This window comes from Carassius gibelio, chromosome B7 (genome assembly GCF_023724105.1).
Source record: "Carassius gibelio isolate Cgi1373 ecotype wild population from Czech Republic chromosome B7, carGib1.2-hapl.c, whole genome shotgun sequence".
NCBI classification, from domain to species: Eukaryota; Metazoa; Chordata; class Actinopteri; order Cypriniformes; family Cyprinidae; genus Carassius; species Carassius gibelio.
Genome location: NC_068402.1, coordinates 28,919,562 through 28,935,132, shown reverse-complemented (window position 1 = coordinate 28,935,132; position 15,571 = coordinate 28,919,562). Strand labels below are relative to the sequence as shown.

The window sequence follows — 15,571 nt, the reverse complement described above, 5'->3', positions numbered from 1 at the left end:
TAATAACAAATGTTTCTTGAGCACCAAATCAGTATATTAAAATGATTTCTGAAGGTTCATATAACACTAAAGACTGAAAATGTAGCTTTGCCATTACAGAAAAAAAATATATTTAAAAATATTTAAATTGTAATTATATTTAACAATATTAGTTTTTTACTGTATTTTTGACCAAATAACTGCAGCCTTGAGCATAAGAGACTTTTTTCAAAAACACTTACCCCACCCCAACTTTTGACAGGACCCCTAAGCTACAATTGAAGTTCCTATTAAGTGTTAAGAGTTGCTCACCTGATTTATGTTTCTTTAACCCAGGGAAATATCACATTATCAGACTAAATATTCAGCTATGTGTATTTCAGCCACCCAAAACTCTTTGGTGAGAATTGATCTTTGAAAATCAATTCACCTTCCTAGTTATATTGCAACAGAATACAGATTTGATTTGGGAGTGTATAGGTGCTTTCCAAGAATGGAAAGAGCAATTGACAGTGTGCCAATGAATATTCAGAGAGTGGCTGCACCTGATGAAGGCTTTTTTGCCACTTTTGTATGTGGCAGGGTGGCATTAGCAAATGGAATGTTCCACTAAGTGTCAGGATTTACTCTGATGTTGTTTTTGTGGATGGTTTCTCACACTTTCATGCATACAGCTTGTTGCATGCTTGTGTGTAAATACTGCAGGTGAATAGGGTAAAAAAAAAAAAAAAAAAAAAAAACTAATAGTTTTGCCTACAGTGTCTCCCCTTAAAAAAAAAAAAAAAAAAAAAAAAAAAAAAAAAATTGGTGTTTTATTCAATTGTGACCAAAAACAATCTGACTCTACTGACCAAGATTAGTCTCACATAGAATGTTTCAAGGTATGCTTTAGTGAAAACGGGTTGCTTTGACAATTTCTAACAACAATTAAGTGATTGTAACTGCATGTACCACTTGGAATGCATGTGCCTCCTCCCATTCCAGTGCATTCTGTGATAGATGAATAGCTTTCATGTAACCCAGCACACATTTTTGTATACTAACCGCTTCTTTTGCTTTCAGGATGTTTAATAATCAGACCACTAATGTTATTGCATGACACTTTTGACATTTTGATGGCAACTTTCTTTAATGGAATCTAATTGTAATTTAAATTAGGCCCAGAACGTAAGATTTAAGATCTAATTTAGAATTATTAATCCTGAACATTAGTGATGATGTTTTCTTAATCTATTCATGTAAGATTATCATCAGATATATGTAACAATATATGTTGAGATGAGCTTAGGTCTTGCTCCAGGTCTTGTTGCATGCTAAATGTGTGTTAGTGCCGTTGTGCTAGCCCAGTTGTCTGACTGAGAGGTGTTTGATTGACAGCTAAGGATTTGTGACTGGCCCGTGAATCAAAACATCAGGTCATATGGCTCAGAGGAGGCTTTGGGGATTTCTTGGCAAAGGTAAACGTTTCCTTTATTTTCAACCCACCTCTCCATTAAATATTACCATGTACAACCTATATCTGCAATTGTCCAAAACCACTTCCAATCCTGTCCAGATCGAGCCCCCCTTTTCTGTGCTTTTGCACTCATCACAAAAAAATAAGAAAAAAAGAAAGAGAAATACAGACAAAAGCAGAAGTGTATGTAATTTGTGATGAATTTTGTTCATGTATTCGTGTTTAAGGCCATAAGATAAAGATGTGCAGACATGATAGAAAATTGAATGTACTTATTTGCATTTTGACTTCTAACTATATTTCCAAATGTTTTAGGTCCATCTCATTTGCCCTTCATTAAACTTTGGTTTCTCAAAGTGTCATAAAGAGAACTTCACAAACCTTTTTCAGGCTGTTTCAAGACTGTGAACATCTGGATGAACAATCTGCGGCCAAATTCATAGGAACTTCACATTGAAATAACATGAGAGAATTATTCGCTGAAATTGGTGGATTTGGTGGTTGTAGGTGCTACATGTGGATGCATTTAGAGATGCAGCTTCTCAATGGCTTTGCTATACTTGCATAAAGCAGTTATTGTTAGCATGCTAAAACACAGCACACTAGAACTATCTTTAAGTTTAATCTTCTGATTTATTCACCAAATACTTCTAAAAATATTTTAGCAAAAGCTATATTAAGATAAACTGATTATATAAAATTACTGAGGTTGGATGACTATAGCCTGTCATCCTGATTTCAAAATAGCCATAAGACATAACTTCACTAAGAGTTGAATTTATCCTGTGTTAAAAACTATCATAAAACTATTTAAATGCTTTTGTCATTCACTGACTGTTAGTGACAGACATCATTCGTTACAAATGGGTCTCAGAGGCAAGAGTTGCTTTCTGACACTTTTTGTGCCTCTGCCCATCTTAGAGACAATATTGTTTATGATTAATGGAATCAATGAATTAATGAAATGGAAATATAATGGAAAGTCACGCTTGGTCAGCCTTCTTTACATTTGTTGTCAGACTTCTAGAAGCAGGCTATATTCATCAACTGTTCTTCTTTATAACTAAAGTATATATCTATGTACAGGTGCTGGTGATATAATTAGAATATCATCAAAAAGTTTATTTATTTCACTAATTCCATTCGAAAAGTGAAACTTATATATTACATACTGACTACACATACTGATATATTTCAAATGTTTATTTCTTTACATTTTTATGATAATAACTGACAACTAAGAAAAATCCCAAATTCAGTATTTCAGAAAATAAGAATATAACATAAGGCCAATACAAAGAAAGGGTTTTTAGAAATCTTGGCCAACTGAAAAGTATGAACATAAAAAGAATGAGCATGTACAGCACTCAATACTTAGTTGGGGCTCTTTTTGCCTGAATTACTGCAGCAATGTGGTGTGGCATGGAGTCGAACAGTCTGTGGCACTGCTCAGTTGTTATGAGAGCCCAGGTTGCTCTGATAGTGGCCTTCAGCTCTTCTGCATTCTTGGGTCTGGCATATTGCTTCTTCCTCTTCACAATACCCCATAGGTTTTCTATGGGGTTAAGGCCAGGCGAGTTTGCAAATTAAGAACAGGGATACGATAGTCCTTAAACCAGATACCGGTAGCTGTGGCACTGTGTGCAGGTGCCAAGTCCTGTTGGAAAATGAAATCTGCATCTCCATAAAGTTGGTCAGGAGCAAGAAGCATAAAGTGCTCCAAAACTTCCTGGTATACGTCTGCGTTGACCTTGGACCTCGGAAAACACAGTGGACCAACACCAGCAGATGACATGGCACCGCAAACCATCACTGACTGTGGAAACTTTAAACTGGACCTCATGCAACATGGATTGTGTCCCTGTCCTCTCTTCCTCCAGACTCTGGGACCCTGATATCCAATTGGAAATGCAAAATTTACTTTCATCAGAGAACATAACTTTGGACAACTCAGCAGCAGTCCAGTCTTTTTTGTCTTTAGATGCTTCTGAGGCTGTCTGTTGTTCAAGAGTGACTTGACACAAAGAATGCAACAGCTGAAACCCATGTCTTGCATATGTCTGTGCATAGTGGTTCTTGAAGCACAGACACCAGCTGCAGTCCACTCTTTGTGAATCTCCCCCACATTTTTGAATGGTTTTGTTTCACAATCCTCTCCAGGGTGTGTTTATCCCCATTGCTTGTACACTTTTTTTCTACCACACCTTTTCCTTCCCTTCGCCTCTCTATTAATGTGCTTAGACACAGAGCTCTTGCAGGTGTTTTGAGTTAATTAGCTGATTAGAGTGTGGCACCAAGTGTCTTCAATATTGAACCTTTTCACAATATTCTAATTTTCTGAGATACTGAATTTGGGATTTTCCTTAGTTATCAGTTATAAACATATATAGTAAGTGAAATAAACATTTGAAATACATCAGTGTGTGTGTAATGAATAAATATAATATACAAGTTTCCCTTTTTGAATGGAATTAGTGAAATAAATGATGATATTCTATAATTATATGACCAGCACCTGTACTGTAGTTATAAAGAAGAACAGTTGATGAGTTCATTAATCAAATAAATTAATGATTAACATCCTTACCTTCCTGAAAGTCAGAAAGTTAGAAAGATGATTACTGCCGGGAAAGAGCAGAATTCCAGCATTAGTGCAGCAGCATCCTGTCACTGACAGGAGAGAGCTGCATATTTGCAAAGGTCACCGCTAAGCTTGGGTTTTCTAAGCTGAGGCAGTGAAGACTGTTTACTCTGGTTAATAACCTCATCTGCCCTTCTGCATTAAAGCTTTGCACTGATTTTTTTTTTTAAATAAATGCCTAACACTAAAATAATTTTAAATTGAAATCAAGATCAATTAAAGAAAAAAAAAAGAATATTAATAATACTAATAATATTTCTTGAATCCCTTCTTCAGAGATAATGCATCTTACAGAGCTCACACATTTTGTATATATTCACATATATATATTTGTGATAACTTATTGTGTGCTTAGGGTGTGTGTGTGTGTGTATATATATATATATATATATATATATATATATATATATATATATATATATATATATATATATATATATATATATATATATATATATATATATATATATATTATATTATTATATCAATTACATGATGTGGTGATTAATTAATCGCACATCAAATTGGGAGACATTACTCTAAAAAGATCATTTAAAGTCATTGTTGTGCAAAGCATCAAACAGAGATTAATAAAAGTGGGTTCAGAAAGAAATATTTTGTTTGATAAAATGTATTACACAATACTCTTTTGGACCATGTGAGTAAATGATGACAGAATTGTCATTTTTGGTTGGGTGAACTATAACTTTAATAATTTATTCTTAATTCTTAATTTCATTATTATTACTATGAAAATATAAATTGATTTATTTAATTAAATTATACTCTAAATAATAAACTGCCAGTAGGGCCCTATTATACACCCGGCGCAATGCGATGCAAGGCGCAGCACAAGTGTGTTTGCTAGTTTCAGTCCGGCGCCATTCGCATTTTTCCGTCAAGCACCACATCGCTTAATTAGCAAATGCATTTGCACTCATTTTTGCACCCATGGGCATGCTGGTCTAAAAAGGAGGCGAGTCCAGGCGCATTGCTGGCGCAATACTATTTTGAGGAGCTGAAAATAGATTGCCCCACAGACCAGCTCAAACCTAGTTTAAACTCTGTCGCAATGTTTTTTCTTTGTTATTTAAAGAGTGTATACCGCTGCTTATTAAACACAGGGACGCACAGCAGTACACAAACATGCCAAATATAAAACAATTAAAGGATTGCAATGCATAAGATTTTTTTTTTGTAGGCTATATATATATATATATATAAATGCCTACATGGATAGTCATCACATGTATCAGAATTAGGCTATTTGCTTGCACATGAACAGCTCTGTTTCATTTTGGAGACGCGTTCTGACTTTGCGCTTGCCATATTCCGCCATGTAAATAGCAAATCCATTGTGCCATGAGTGCAACTGGCTCTTAAAGGGAATGGAAGATGAGACTATGATTGGTTTATTACACGTTATGCCCAAAAAACACCCATTACTCATTAAGAGAATAGGGACAACCCGTTTTTCCATCGTTAAAATAGCAAAAGTGGATTTGGACACGCCCTGAGTGCACCTGCGCAGTGCGCTTTACACTTTGCATTTAGATCGTTAAAATAGGGCCCTATGTCATCGAGTCATTTATTCATTTATTTGATTCATTTAAATGGCTTTCAAATTCTTTCAGGAGTGAAGTAAATGGCTCTTTAAGAATGGTTCATTGAATCATTAGGCTTGTTCGACTTGAAGTGGGTCATCACCATCAGTATTGTGTTTTAGGCACTTGTATAAAAATGCTGTAAAATAAGGATGCCATCAAAAATAATGGCATAAATAGATTTGTATTAATTAACTTCTATTAACTAAACTAAATTATATAAACATTTGATGTGACCACACTATGCGTTTAAAAAAGCTTTGTCCTAGGTGCACTTGCACATTGTTTTTCGGGTAGCTTTGCAGGTAGGTTTCTTGAAGTGTCTTGGAGACATTGCCAGAATTCTTCAGGTCTCAGTTTGTTCTGTTTCTTCATGTTATTCCAGACAGACTGAATGATGGTGAGATCAGATCTCCATGTGGAGCACTGGCTATTGTCAGACTCCTTGTGCAAACACAAATCATACTGGATTATTACTATTAGTGGCAAAAAATAATGTTTGGAAATGTAAACTGATATTTACTACTGACATTACTACTACTTTTTTTGGAATATATATAATATATAATATATATACCATACACACACACACACAAATATATTGTGCCTATATATTTTGTTATTCATATATTATAGCATATATCATTGCCACATATTTATGGGATTTTAAGGGAAGGAGTATTCACTTCTACTTTATGAGATCAAATTTTAGTGTAAGGTGGGCCTAATGTGAGCAATATGTCCCTGAACTATATCCTCTTTCTTCCACTTTTGTAGTCTCCCCCTCCAGGTCTCTGCTGTGGGAAAGGACTTGCTCAGCACTTCCTCACTGCAGAAAACTCTGTGGAAAAGCAAAGTCACACTGAACACACTCTCACTTCCTTCTCTAGACATCAGGGTTACAGGCCCCTGCTTTCTTTACAGCCCCCTTTCTGGCCTCCTAATAGACCACACGGAGTACGAGGGAAAAAATGTTCTGTAGCAGTTGCTCACCCTTTTAAGATTTTTTAAATTTATTTTTTTATGGCTAACATTAACGAGCATTGAAAAAAAATGCACAGATTTTACATTTAAAATATTCAATAAAAGTTTACTAATTATCATGTTTCTTTCAACTGCAAAAAACAAACTTGCAACACAGTTGATAGAGGCAGAATGTGTGCTGTGTATTTCAGATGAAGATTAATGCAGCTGAAGAGATGACGTCAGGTCATTGACATTGGAAATGTGATTTGTCAGTTGCATGGACTAGCAAAGCTGCAGTGCCGCAGTGTGATGCATGCCAGTCCACAGCTCAACACAAATTGAATTCAAGCCAGACTTGCTTGTTGCCATCCTGTAGGAATTGGGTCAGCAATCCATTAAAATGGCATTAGATAATCTAATTGAGTGTCTCATTCCAAAATGAAGCAGGCCCATGCTTTGCTCCTGCAGGAGGGTGGACTTTTGAGATGAGAGACTAAGTGATTTGTGAAGAATAAGAATCTGATAAGGGAGGAAAGATGTTTGTTCTCCCTTTTATCCCACATAACACCATTCTCCCATGTGAAAGGGGCCCATCACATCTGCGCTTGTCTGGTAGCCGGGGAAACCAGACAGTAGGTAACACCAGACTGAACCTTGTACTTGGGAATATCCCACTCCATGGCAATCCATCAGACACTGTTTATTGATGCTCTGCAAAGGCAAAGTTTAGGGCACTAGTGCATGAGACAGTTTACAAGCTTAATGGGTCGTAGTCTGTTTTTTTCTGGCCTATTAGTGATCCTTTTCCTGGATGCTTTAATTTCTTTGTGCTAACTTTCCCTGTCTAAGAGACCACTATGTTGTGTTTTGGGATTATATATGAACCAGCTTCTTAAATTCGAAAGTCAGAATTCTTTCAATAAATAAATAAGTAATTAATTAAATCAAATAAAAATTATATATATATATATATATATATATATATATATATATATATATATATATATATAATTTATTGCGTTCAATAAATAAATAAATAAATAATTAAATTAAAAAAAATTATATATATATATATAATTTTAATTTAATTTAATTAATTATTTATTTATTTATTGAAAGAATTCCGAAAAAAAGTGGAAACTGGTTGTTTTTGTGAATCTCTTTGTGACTCTTTCTCCTTAAAGTCTGACAAAATGTGCGCTGAAATCATAATTTGAAGCTCTGTTATTTAAACAAGATTTTAGGCATTGTCTGCAAGTGATTAGTGTAAATCTCAGACTGAAGCCTTAGCTGCTTTCAGGGTGACAGTCAGCCGTATAACCCCGGGCTACCTCAGGAAGAATAAAGTCACTGTTCCACATCCGCTGGGTCCCTATCCTTCACCAGCCACTGGCTTTAGCCCTTGTCCCCCCCTCAGAAAACAAACAACAAACTCCCAAAGAAAAGCACACTAAAGCTTTGCACCTGCATCCAAAGCAGCGAACCCAGGGAAAAGTCTTTGCAGAAAACAGTCCCCTTCCTTCTCCTTCAATCAGCCAACCGCACTCCACCCCTCCCCAGGCCTGTCCCTTTTCTTTTTCAGGGGCAAAAAAGACACCAGTTGGATGGGGGGTGGGGGGGGGGGGGGGGGGGGGGACAAAGAGGTGACTGTGTGCACCAGGCACTGTTGACAGAGCAGGAGTACAGCCTGTAATCTGTGAGCAGAAAAATTTTGTTAGGCGATTGGCTGAGACAGGTATTTCAGACCAGGGCTGGGGTAAAGAAGGGGGGAATACCAGGGCTCCGGATTCTGGCCTGTCTAATTATTCGACACATGTACGCACCATTCACCTCCCCTGTCCTCCCCCCAGGGAACAACATGCTGTTTGTCCACCCCAGTGCTTTTGCAGCCGAGATTCGCACCACGGCTCACAATTAACAGTCTCGTGTTGTTGAGTCGTTAACGTGCTGAATGCAGATAGAAAAGTTCTGTAGACAGTCTCGCTAACTTAACCCTATTGATCTGAAAGTGGGTGTCAGCTCCAGGGGACTGAGATGGGAGCGTGTTCTTGGGGAAACTTCCCCCATACATTTGCATTATGGGTGCTTTTTTTCTCTGGGATATCCTGTTCTCTGACACAATCCTGAACTCATATTATTTGTGTGTGTGTCCATGTGTGTGTTTAAGGATAAAGGTATTTTTCAAAAGAGGGTGGAAAAAAGTCTAGATCTGACATGGCTCTTTCATTAACAGTTTCAGATTTAAATAATTTAATGTTTAATGATAACTTTAAATAAACATTTAATGTAGTAATGTAACTGTATTTTAAAACTATGTATTTGTCATGCCCACAGTAAGGCATCTAGAGTTACTATGTAAACAGTATTAATAAAAAATACTGTAAGTATTGTTTGTGATTAGTTGTGATCAGTGTAATGAATTTATCTTGTGCAATATATTTGATTTCTTTTTTAATAACCCTCATAATCTGTCTTTCCCCTGTGTGTCTGCAGTCCTGGTACCTGGGCGAGCTTAATTCCATTCCAAGTGTCGAACGGGACTCCGATTCTGCCAACAAATGTCCAGAATTACAGCATAAACATCATTGGTGAGCCCCTCCTCCAGGCAGAATCAAGCAATTAAAGGGGGCCTGAAACTGGACCCAGGAGATACAGGTCCTCGGAAAAACCAGCAAGCAGCACTTATACAATCGACATGAACCTTTGTCCCAGGCTCTCAAGAACATTGGGATAGTGCAGTAGAGTGAGTTGGGTCAAAGTGTTCTCTTCTGATACGAGCCACTCCACGCCAGTCAGTCATTGTGTAAGAAAGTCCCTGAACTGAGATACTGTGATCTTTACCATACAAACTTTAGATGCCTTACTGTATATGCATGACATTCTATTCTCTTGTTAGTGTTTCTCTTGTTTCATGTCACGATTACTAGTTTTACAAAATGATTTAGAAGGGGGTGATCACACAAGGGCTGGCTGATTGGATGGTTTGTAAAGCAGGCTGCAATTGAAACGAACTATCATCAAACAAAGGCTCATCGTATTCGTTACATAACCATAGGAACAATTTTCAATGAACAGACTGTTTCTATTTTCATATTACCCTCAGAATTTAATTTGCCCATGGTGCAAAATCTTTTTAATATGTAATCATGTCAATCCTGTGCTAATGTTCTTTTAAGGTAAAGGTTGGATTTTCCTATCCAGAGTTAAGAACTCTAAAAACTTTGTTTTCCTTCAAGGAAAGAAAATGCCTGAATAACTAGGTAAGAAATACTACCCTTTTTTAAATTTACTTCGAAAACAATTTTGAGAAAAATAAGTCAATATCTCACAAGAGGCAAGTGCAATTTAAATGATTTTACTGAAGGGAAGCTATCACAGTCTGTCTGCCCTAAGACTCTAAAGGAACGGGGAGTAAATGTTAACTTAACAAAATTTTTTAATAAAAAATAATTTAAAAAAGTGAACCTCGATCAATAAAAAAATAAAATTGCATCCTTGATTCGGGACACTAGAGAAAGCTGAGGGTAGAAGAGGAAAGTGGGATTGACAGTGAACGTGCACGTGAGCATAACTGAACACGAACAAGACAGCACTTACTTTGAGCCGTACCCAAACATGCGGGTAGTTTTTTATTTTTTTTTATTTATTAAGATTAAAACATAAAGTCGATGAAAAAAAGACTCAAACACACAGAGTGTATAAAATGTTTTTTTTTTTTTTTTTACATATTACTCACCAATCTAGTATGCATGTTTATTCAGATGTTGGCTTGTAAAGCTACTGTTTACATTTGATATCATGAAAAACAAGAGGATTGCAGGCTGGTGATGTGTATGTGTAAAGCTGTACACATTTCAACACTAACTTGCAGGCTGAGGCGAGGTCTCAAGGTGCTTATTTCAAACCCACTTTGGTAGTTTCAACTGTCGCGGTCCCCAGAAATCGATGATTGCTTCTGGCATTTGCAATGCCATTGCCTCTCCAATCAGACATATTTATATAATTAATCTTTCCAATAATCTTAATTTGCACGAAAATATATAGTCCACATTACGTGCCTTGCGTTCGACTATAGAAAACATCACTACACTTGTTTTTGCTGCATTTATTACCGATTTAGGGGGAAAAAGTAACATTTTTATGATAAGAAATATTTTGTACTCTGGATGAAATTGTGACATTGATTTTTAGCTTCATTTACTACTTTATCTCACATTTACAGTGCGTATCAAGGCTGTATAGTTACCGTTCTAAAGTTTATAATCAACCAGCATTATTATTATTATTTTCTTTTTTTTCTCAGTATTTTGGTGGTTGTCATTTTTTTTTCTTTTGTTTGAATCATGTGTAGTTTGTTTTTCCATCTTCCAGTCATTATTGGGGTGGGCGGGTCCAGATTTAAAAGAATTATGCAATACCAAGTTTTGCCTATATAGGTAGTGCTTTTAGCTATGTAGATTATTAGAAGCTAGTACAGAAATAAACAGTTTAAACATTTAATTTCTTTTTCTATGTTGTTGTTGTTGATGATGTTGTTATTTTCCTTTCTTTTTTTTTCCTCTCCTTTTTTTTTAATGGTATTTGACCAAAGTGGGAACTGCTTTCTATGCAGCATGTGACAAGGTCTTTTTTTCCCCTTGAGTGTACCTAAAGGCAGAGAGGTGCGTGAGAGATGCGTTTGTTTGTATTCTCTGTAAGGGGAAGAATTTTTTCTACACTTTGAAGCATGTCGGCAAAGAGGGCACCATTTGGTCTAACATGGCTGCAAAGTCACTGATTTGTCTACTGTGACTAACAAACTCCTTCAAACTTCCCACCTGGGAGGCTAGTTTGACCTTCAGAAGAAATTGACTTTCTTAGGGGAGACAGCTTGACTTGAGAGTGACAATCAATGGCGAATTATGCACACTAGGGTAAAGTGTTAAATGCTGGCATTTTTTTTTATTATTATCAGATATCTTCCCTACCCTGTTCACCTTGTCCGGTTAACAATGTAGCTATATGCAATTCCCAAGTAAATGCCTTAAATTTTTACAAACAAGTGACTTGTTATAAAATGCGCTACAATCAATGTCACGCAAGTTACTGCGTGTTAGATCTGTCACAATCAGTAAATTCACACAGATTTTTATTCTTCCCTTTTAAGTTTTCAAATTTAAAGCCTTATTGACATCATAGTCCATAGACAAATACCCCCATGGTGAAAATAATTTTTCAAAATTTATCTCAAGTTATATATTGTTATTTTCAATATTATGTGAAAGGAAATAACTTAATGCTCTTATGGTCTTAAGGATCAAAAAAAAAAAATGGTTTTGCACCTACAGCATATAGGCAATCATCCACCCATAGTGTCTTTCAGTTAAAAAATAAATAAATAAATAAAAACTCAGGCAATTTGCTTAACGGCATTACCAGAATCAATTAATAGATGGCCTCTTTATAATAACACTCCTCATCATTAAGGTTTTAAATTGTAGCCCTTAAATCACTATTCAGTCTGCTTCTGAGACCTCAAGTCAAGCTGAATCTCTCCTCCTTCACCGAGATGTTTTTTTTTTTTTTTTCATGTATGTGATTAAGCTAAAAAAAAGCCACCCCATTCAATGTGCACTGTTGCCAGTGCAACTGAAGTGCATTTCCTCCTGGAGTGGTGGGAGTGTCAGAGTCAAAGAGTCATTCTCTTGCTGGAAGCTGTGAAGGAGGCCATAGGTAGGGGTCATCTTGATGGCCATTGTAATAGATTGGCAATAGCAATAGTTTTCAGTAGTAGTCGTATGGGTTGAAAATTTGTTCTGGCAGCTTTGTGCACTGTTTGTAGATGGATACGTCAGTGTGTGTTTCAAGATGATTCTGACACTACGAGAGGAGAGTACATGAGGCTCTTTCTATTGAAATGCCTTCCTTGTTGACAAAAGTGTGTACACTGTAAATTTCTCTTTCCCCGTTTGTAAAAAGAAAAACATTTGACTTATATATTCGTGAATTTAAGTGATGTCCGTGTTTTTTAGTGAAACCCAAAAACATTAAAAAATACAATACTTTTTTTACTTTAAATTCGTGTTACAACTCAACAGCTGTCCGATACAGTACATAAAAAGGTTGAATATGTAATTTCTTTTTTTTTTTTTGTTACTTATAAAGTTGGGTGAATTCCTGTATTGGACTGTAAATGTTTAAAACAAAATGATGAAGGTCTTTTGTTGTTTTTCGTGTTGAGTAACTTGGATCCTTGAGACATTTCATAAATGTTTGAAGTGTTGTTTTGTTAGTGTGGCCATAGAGAGAGTGTGTGTGTGATGTGATTATGTGATATTGAAAACAGGAAAAGATAAATAATGTTAAAATTTGTAGGGTCATTATTATTATTTTTTTAATTATCTTTTTATTTTTTTTATTTTGTTTTGTTGTTGTTTTGATCCGTTGGGGAACTCCTAGTCACTTTAGTATAAAGTCACCTGATTTGAGTCTCCCAACAACAACAAAATAAAAAACTACCAGGGTAATGTCGCTACACAACTTCACAGATTGTTCTGCTGTCTTGTGCAAAATAAAATGTGCATTATTTCCCCCGTCAATAGATGCTGACCCACCAGACCATGTACAGAGATTTTTCTGCCATTCTGCTTACATATGTCTGCCATGGGCAGCGATAAACATGTTAGAATGAATGCTGCATACTTTTCAGGCAGGCTCGGTACTCCAAGAAGCCTTTGTGTGGACCCACAGATGTCTTTTTCATGTTGCCATCACGGGAGGAAAACAGATGAGCATTTGCACTTTCTGCAGTTCCCACTACCCCTTTCATTGGCACATTGTTTGTTGTTTGGATTACGTCTAGCTAGTGATGATGCTCTGATTAGCCTGAGTGTTTGTATCTAGTTGATCTGAATGTTGTCAAAGTAGCTTGGAGCACTTCCCCTCACTATAGTAGCGATATACAGCAGTTTCTTTTTTCAAAGGGCTGATCTTTTAGAAAATAGTATTTGTTGCAGAATTCAGTTGTTAAAAGCAGTAAGGCAATGGCCTGGTAAAGCTGTAAAAGCCAAGGTCATGGCTCATGAGAAGCCACATGGAAGTAACTTATGCAAGGAGGACCAGTGGAACTCATTCAATGTGTATTTTCAGCTCTTCTGTGCGTCAGTGCAGGGAAATGACAGGACGAAATTTTGGTCCACATCTATTCTCATATTTCCATTTCTAGGGCATTTACAACAGCATGAGTGATCACTGACATAACAGTAATATAAAAACCAGCATATTATGAAATGTTTACCAAAAAAAAAAAGGAAAGAAAGAAAGAAAGAAAGAAAGAAAGAAAGAAAGAAAGAAAGAAAGAAAGAAAGAAAGAAAGAAAGAAAGAAAGAAAGAAAGAAAGAAATATTTCAACCAGTGCCTGTTTCAGCTCAAAGTCTCAGTGGATGTTCCATTGTAAATATGAAAGCATGGAAATTTCTTTAGGGAATAGAAAAATACAGTCAGCAGAATTTATGGGATTCCTCTTCGCATATTTTAACCCCCCAAACATTTCTTCTTTTTAGTGTTTATTTAAAAATCTTGGGTTTTCGTTCTTTTTTTTTTTTTTTTTTTTTTTTGTGCTTTGTTCAATTTTGGATAATTTTGTCAAATGGTAAACCCCAGTCTCTATTTAACAGAGATCCAGTAATAGTTTGGCAGTGTGTTTCCTAGACTACACTTAGTACTATAGTTGATGACAAAAATGTCAGGTAAAAAAAAAAAAAAAAAAAAAGATTGCCAGCTCCACAGCAGAGTTTTTTTTTTTTTTTTTTTTTTTTGCTTTTTGAAGAGAAGGGGGTCTTGTGACACTTTTATGCCCATTGCAAATTCAATGGTATTATGGTAGGTGAGTTTATAGCATGCCAACAACACTAACACCAACAAATGTTATAAAGTCATAACGGTTATTAGTAGTGATTGTGAAAACACAGCATTGTATGCAAATATTGATGTATGTTCTGAATGTACATTATAGAATCACTTTATCAAGGTTTTGTGTTTTTACTCACAGTTTAAGAAAAACAGGTGTCCTTCAACAAGCTGTATAGTGAAGGCCTTTTTTATTTAATTTTTTTCTGTTGCTTTCATGCCTTTCCATTTTTACAGCTATGAACAGTAGGCACTGCCTTGCCTTTGAGCTGGTTGCAGTTGTTGCAGGGGCAAAAAATGCCACAAGATTACAAATGAGTGTAAATAACGCTTGACTTTTTTTGTGATTGTTACTGTTATATCCAGCCTATACTGCTAGCAGCTGTTTTTACTGCAGTCAATTACTGGAAGTGGATATATTTCCTATGCAAAACTGTTTAAACAATAAAATGAGCTCTGCTACAAAGCAACTGTTGTTTGGACTCATTGCTTTTTCAGTGCTGTGCTTCAGTATGTTTTTCTTGAAGAAGTAATATATCAATGACCAGATATGAAACTAGAGTATTGTTTGTAGGTGAAATAAAATGTCCCACATTGCTCCAAGTGGGGAATATAATCACACTGAAATCATTCCTTCTGTGGTTTTCTTTAAACCAAACATAGCCAAAGCATCAAATAACTCAATGGAAGCCTCAGGCAAATCTTGGTATTTTGGGCAAAGACTACAGTATATGTATATATACTAACCAGTGTTCAAGATTTTATGGATAAGAAGATGTGCACACAAAAGCTAGACTGATTACACCCAATAAAACAGTTAATACCCACCACTGTGTCCCATAGATAAGCTATAAGCACCAAGTACACTTTGTATCATAGCACAGCATATCTAATGCTATAGTTCACTGAGGCCTGAGAATAAGACAGTTTAGGCCTTTGTGGATGTCATGTTGAAAGAACATGAAAACCATGGTCCTGCTGTCTGCTTATCAATTCGGTCAAAACCAGCACCTGGCCATGGGCACAAACAGAGTTTGT

General features: G+C 36.0%; 1 protein-coding gene across 1 annotated transcript in view; it reads left to right on the top strand.

The window, feature by feature from the left end:
* LOC127961903 (nuclear factor 1 B-type-like) overlaps positions 1–15,003 on the top strand; it is a 42,485-nt gene extending 27,482 nt beyond the window's left edge. Inside the window, exons 10-11 of the mRNA XM_052561213.1 lie at positions 1,357–1,436; positions 9,140–15,003. Of these exons, the coding sequence (XP_052417173.1) occupies positions 1,357–1,436; positions 9,140–9,269 (210 nt within the window). The 3' untranslated portion in view covers positions 9,270–15,003. The remainder of the gene's footprint in view (positions 1–1,356; positions 1,437–9,139) is intronic.
* The last annotated feature ends 568 nt before the right edge of the window (positions 15,004–15,571 follow it).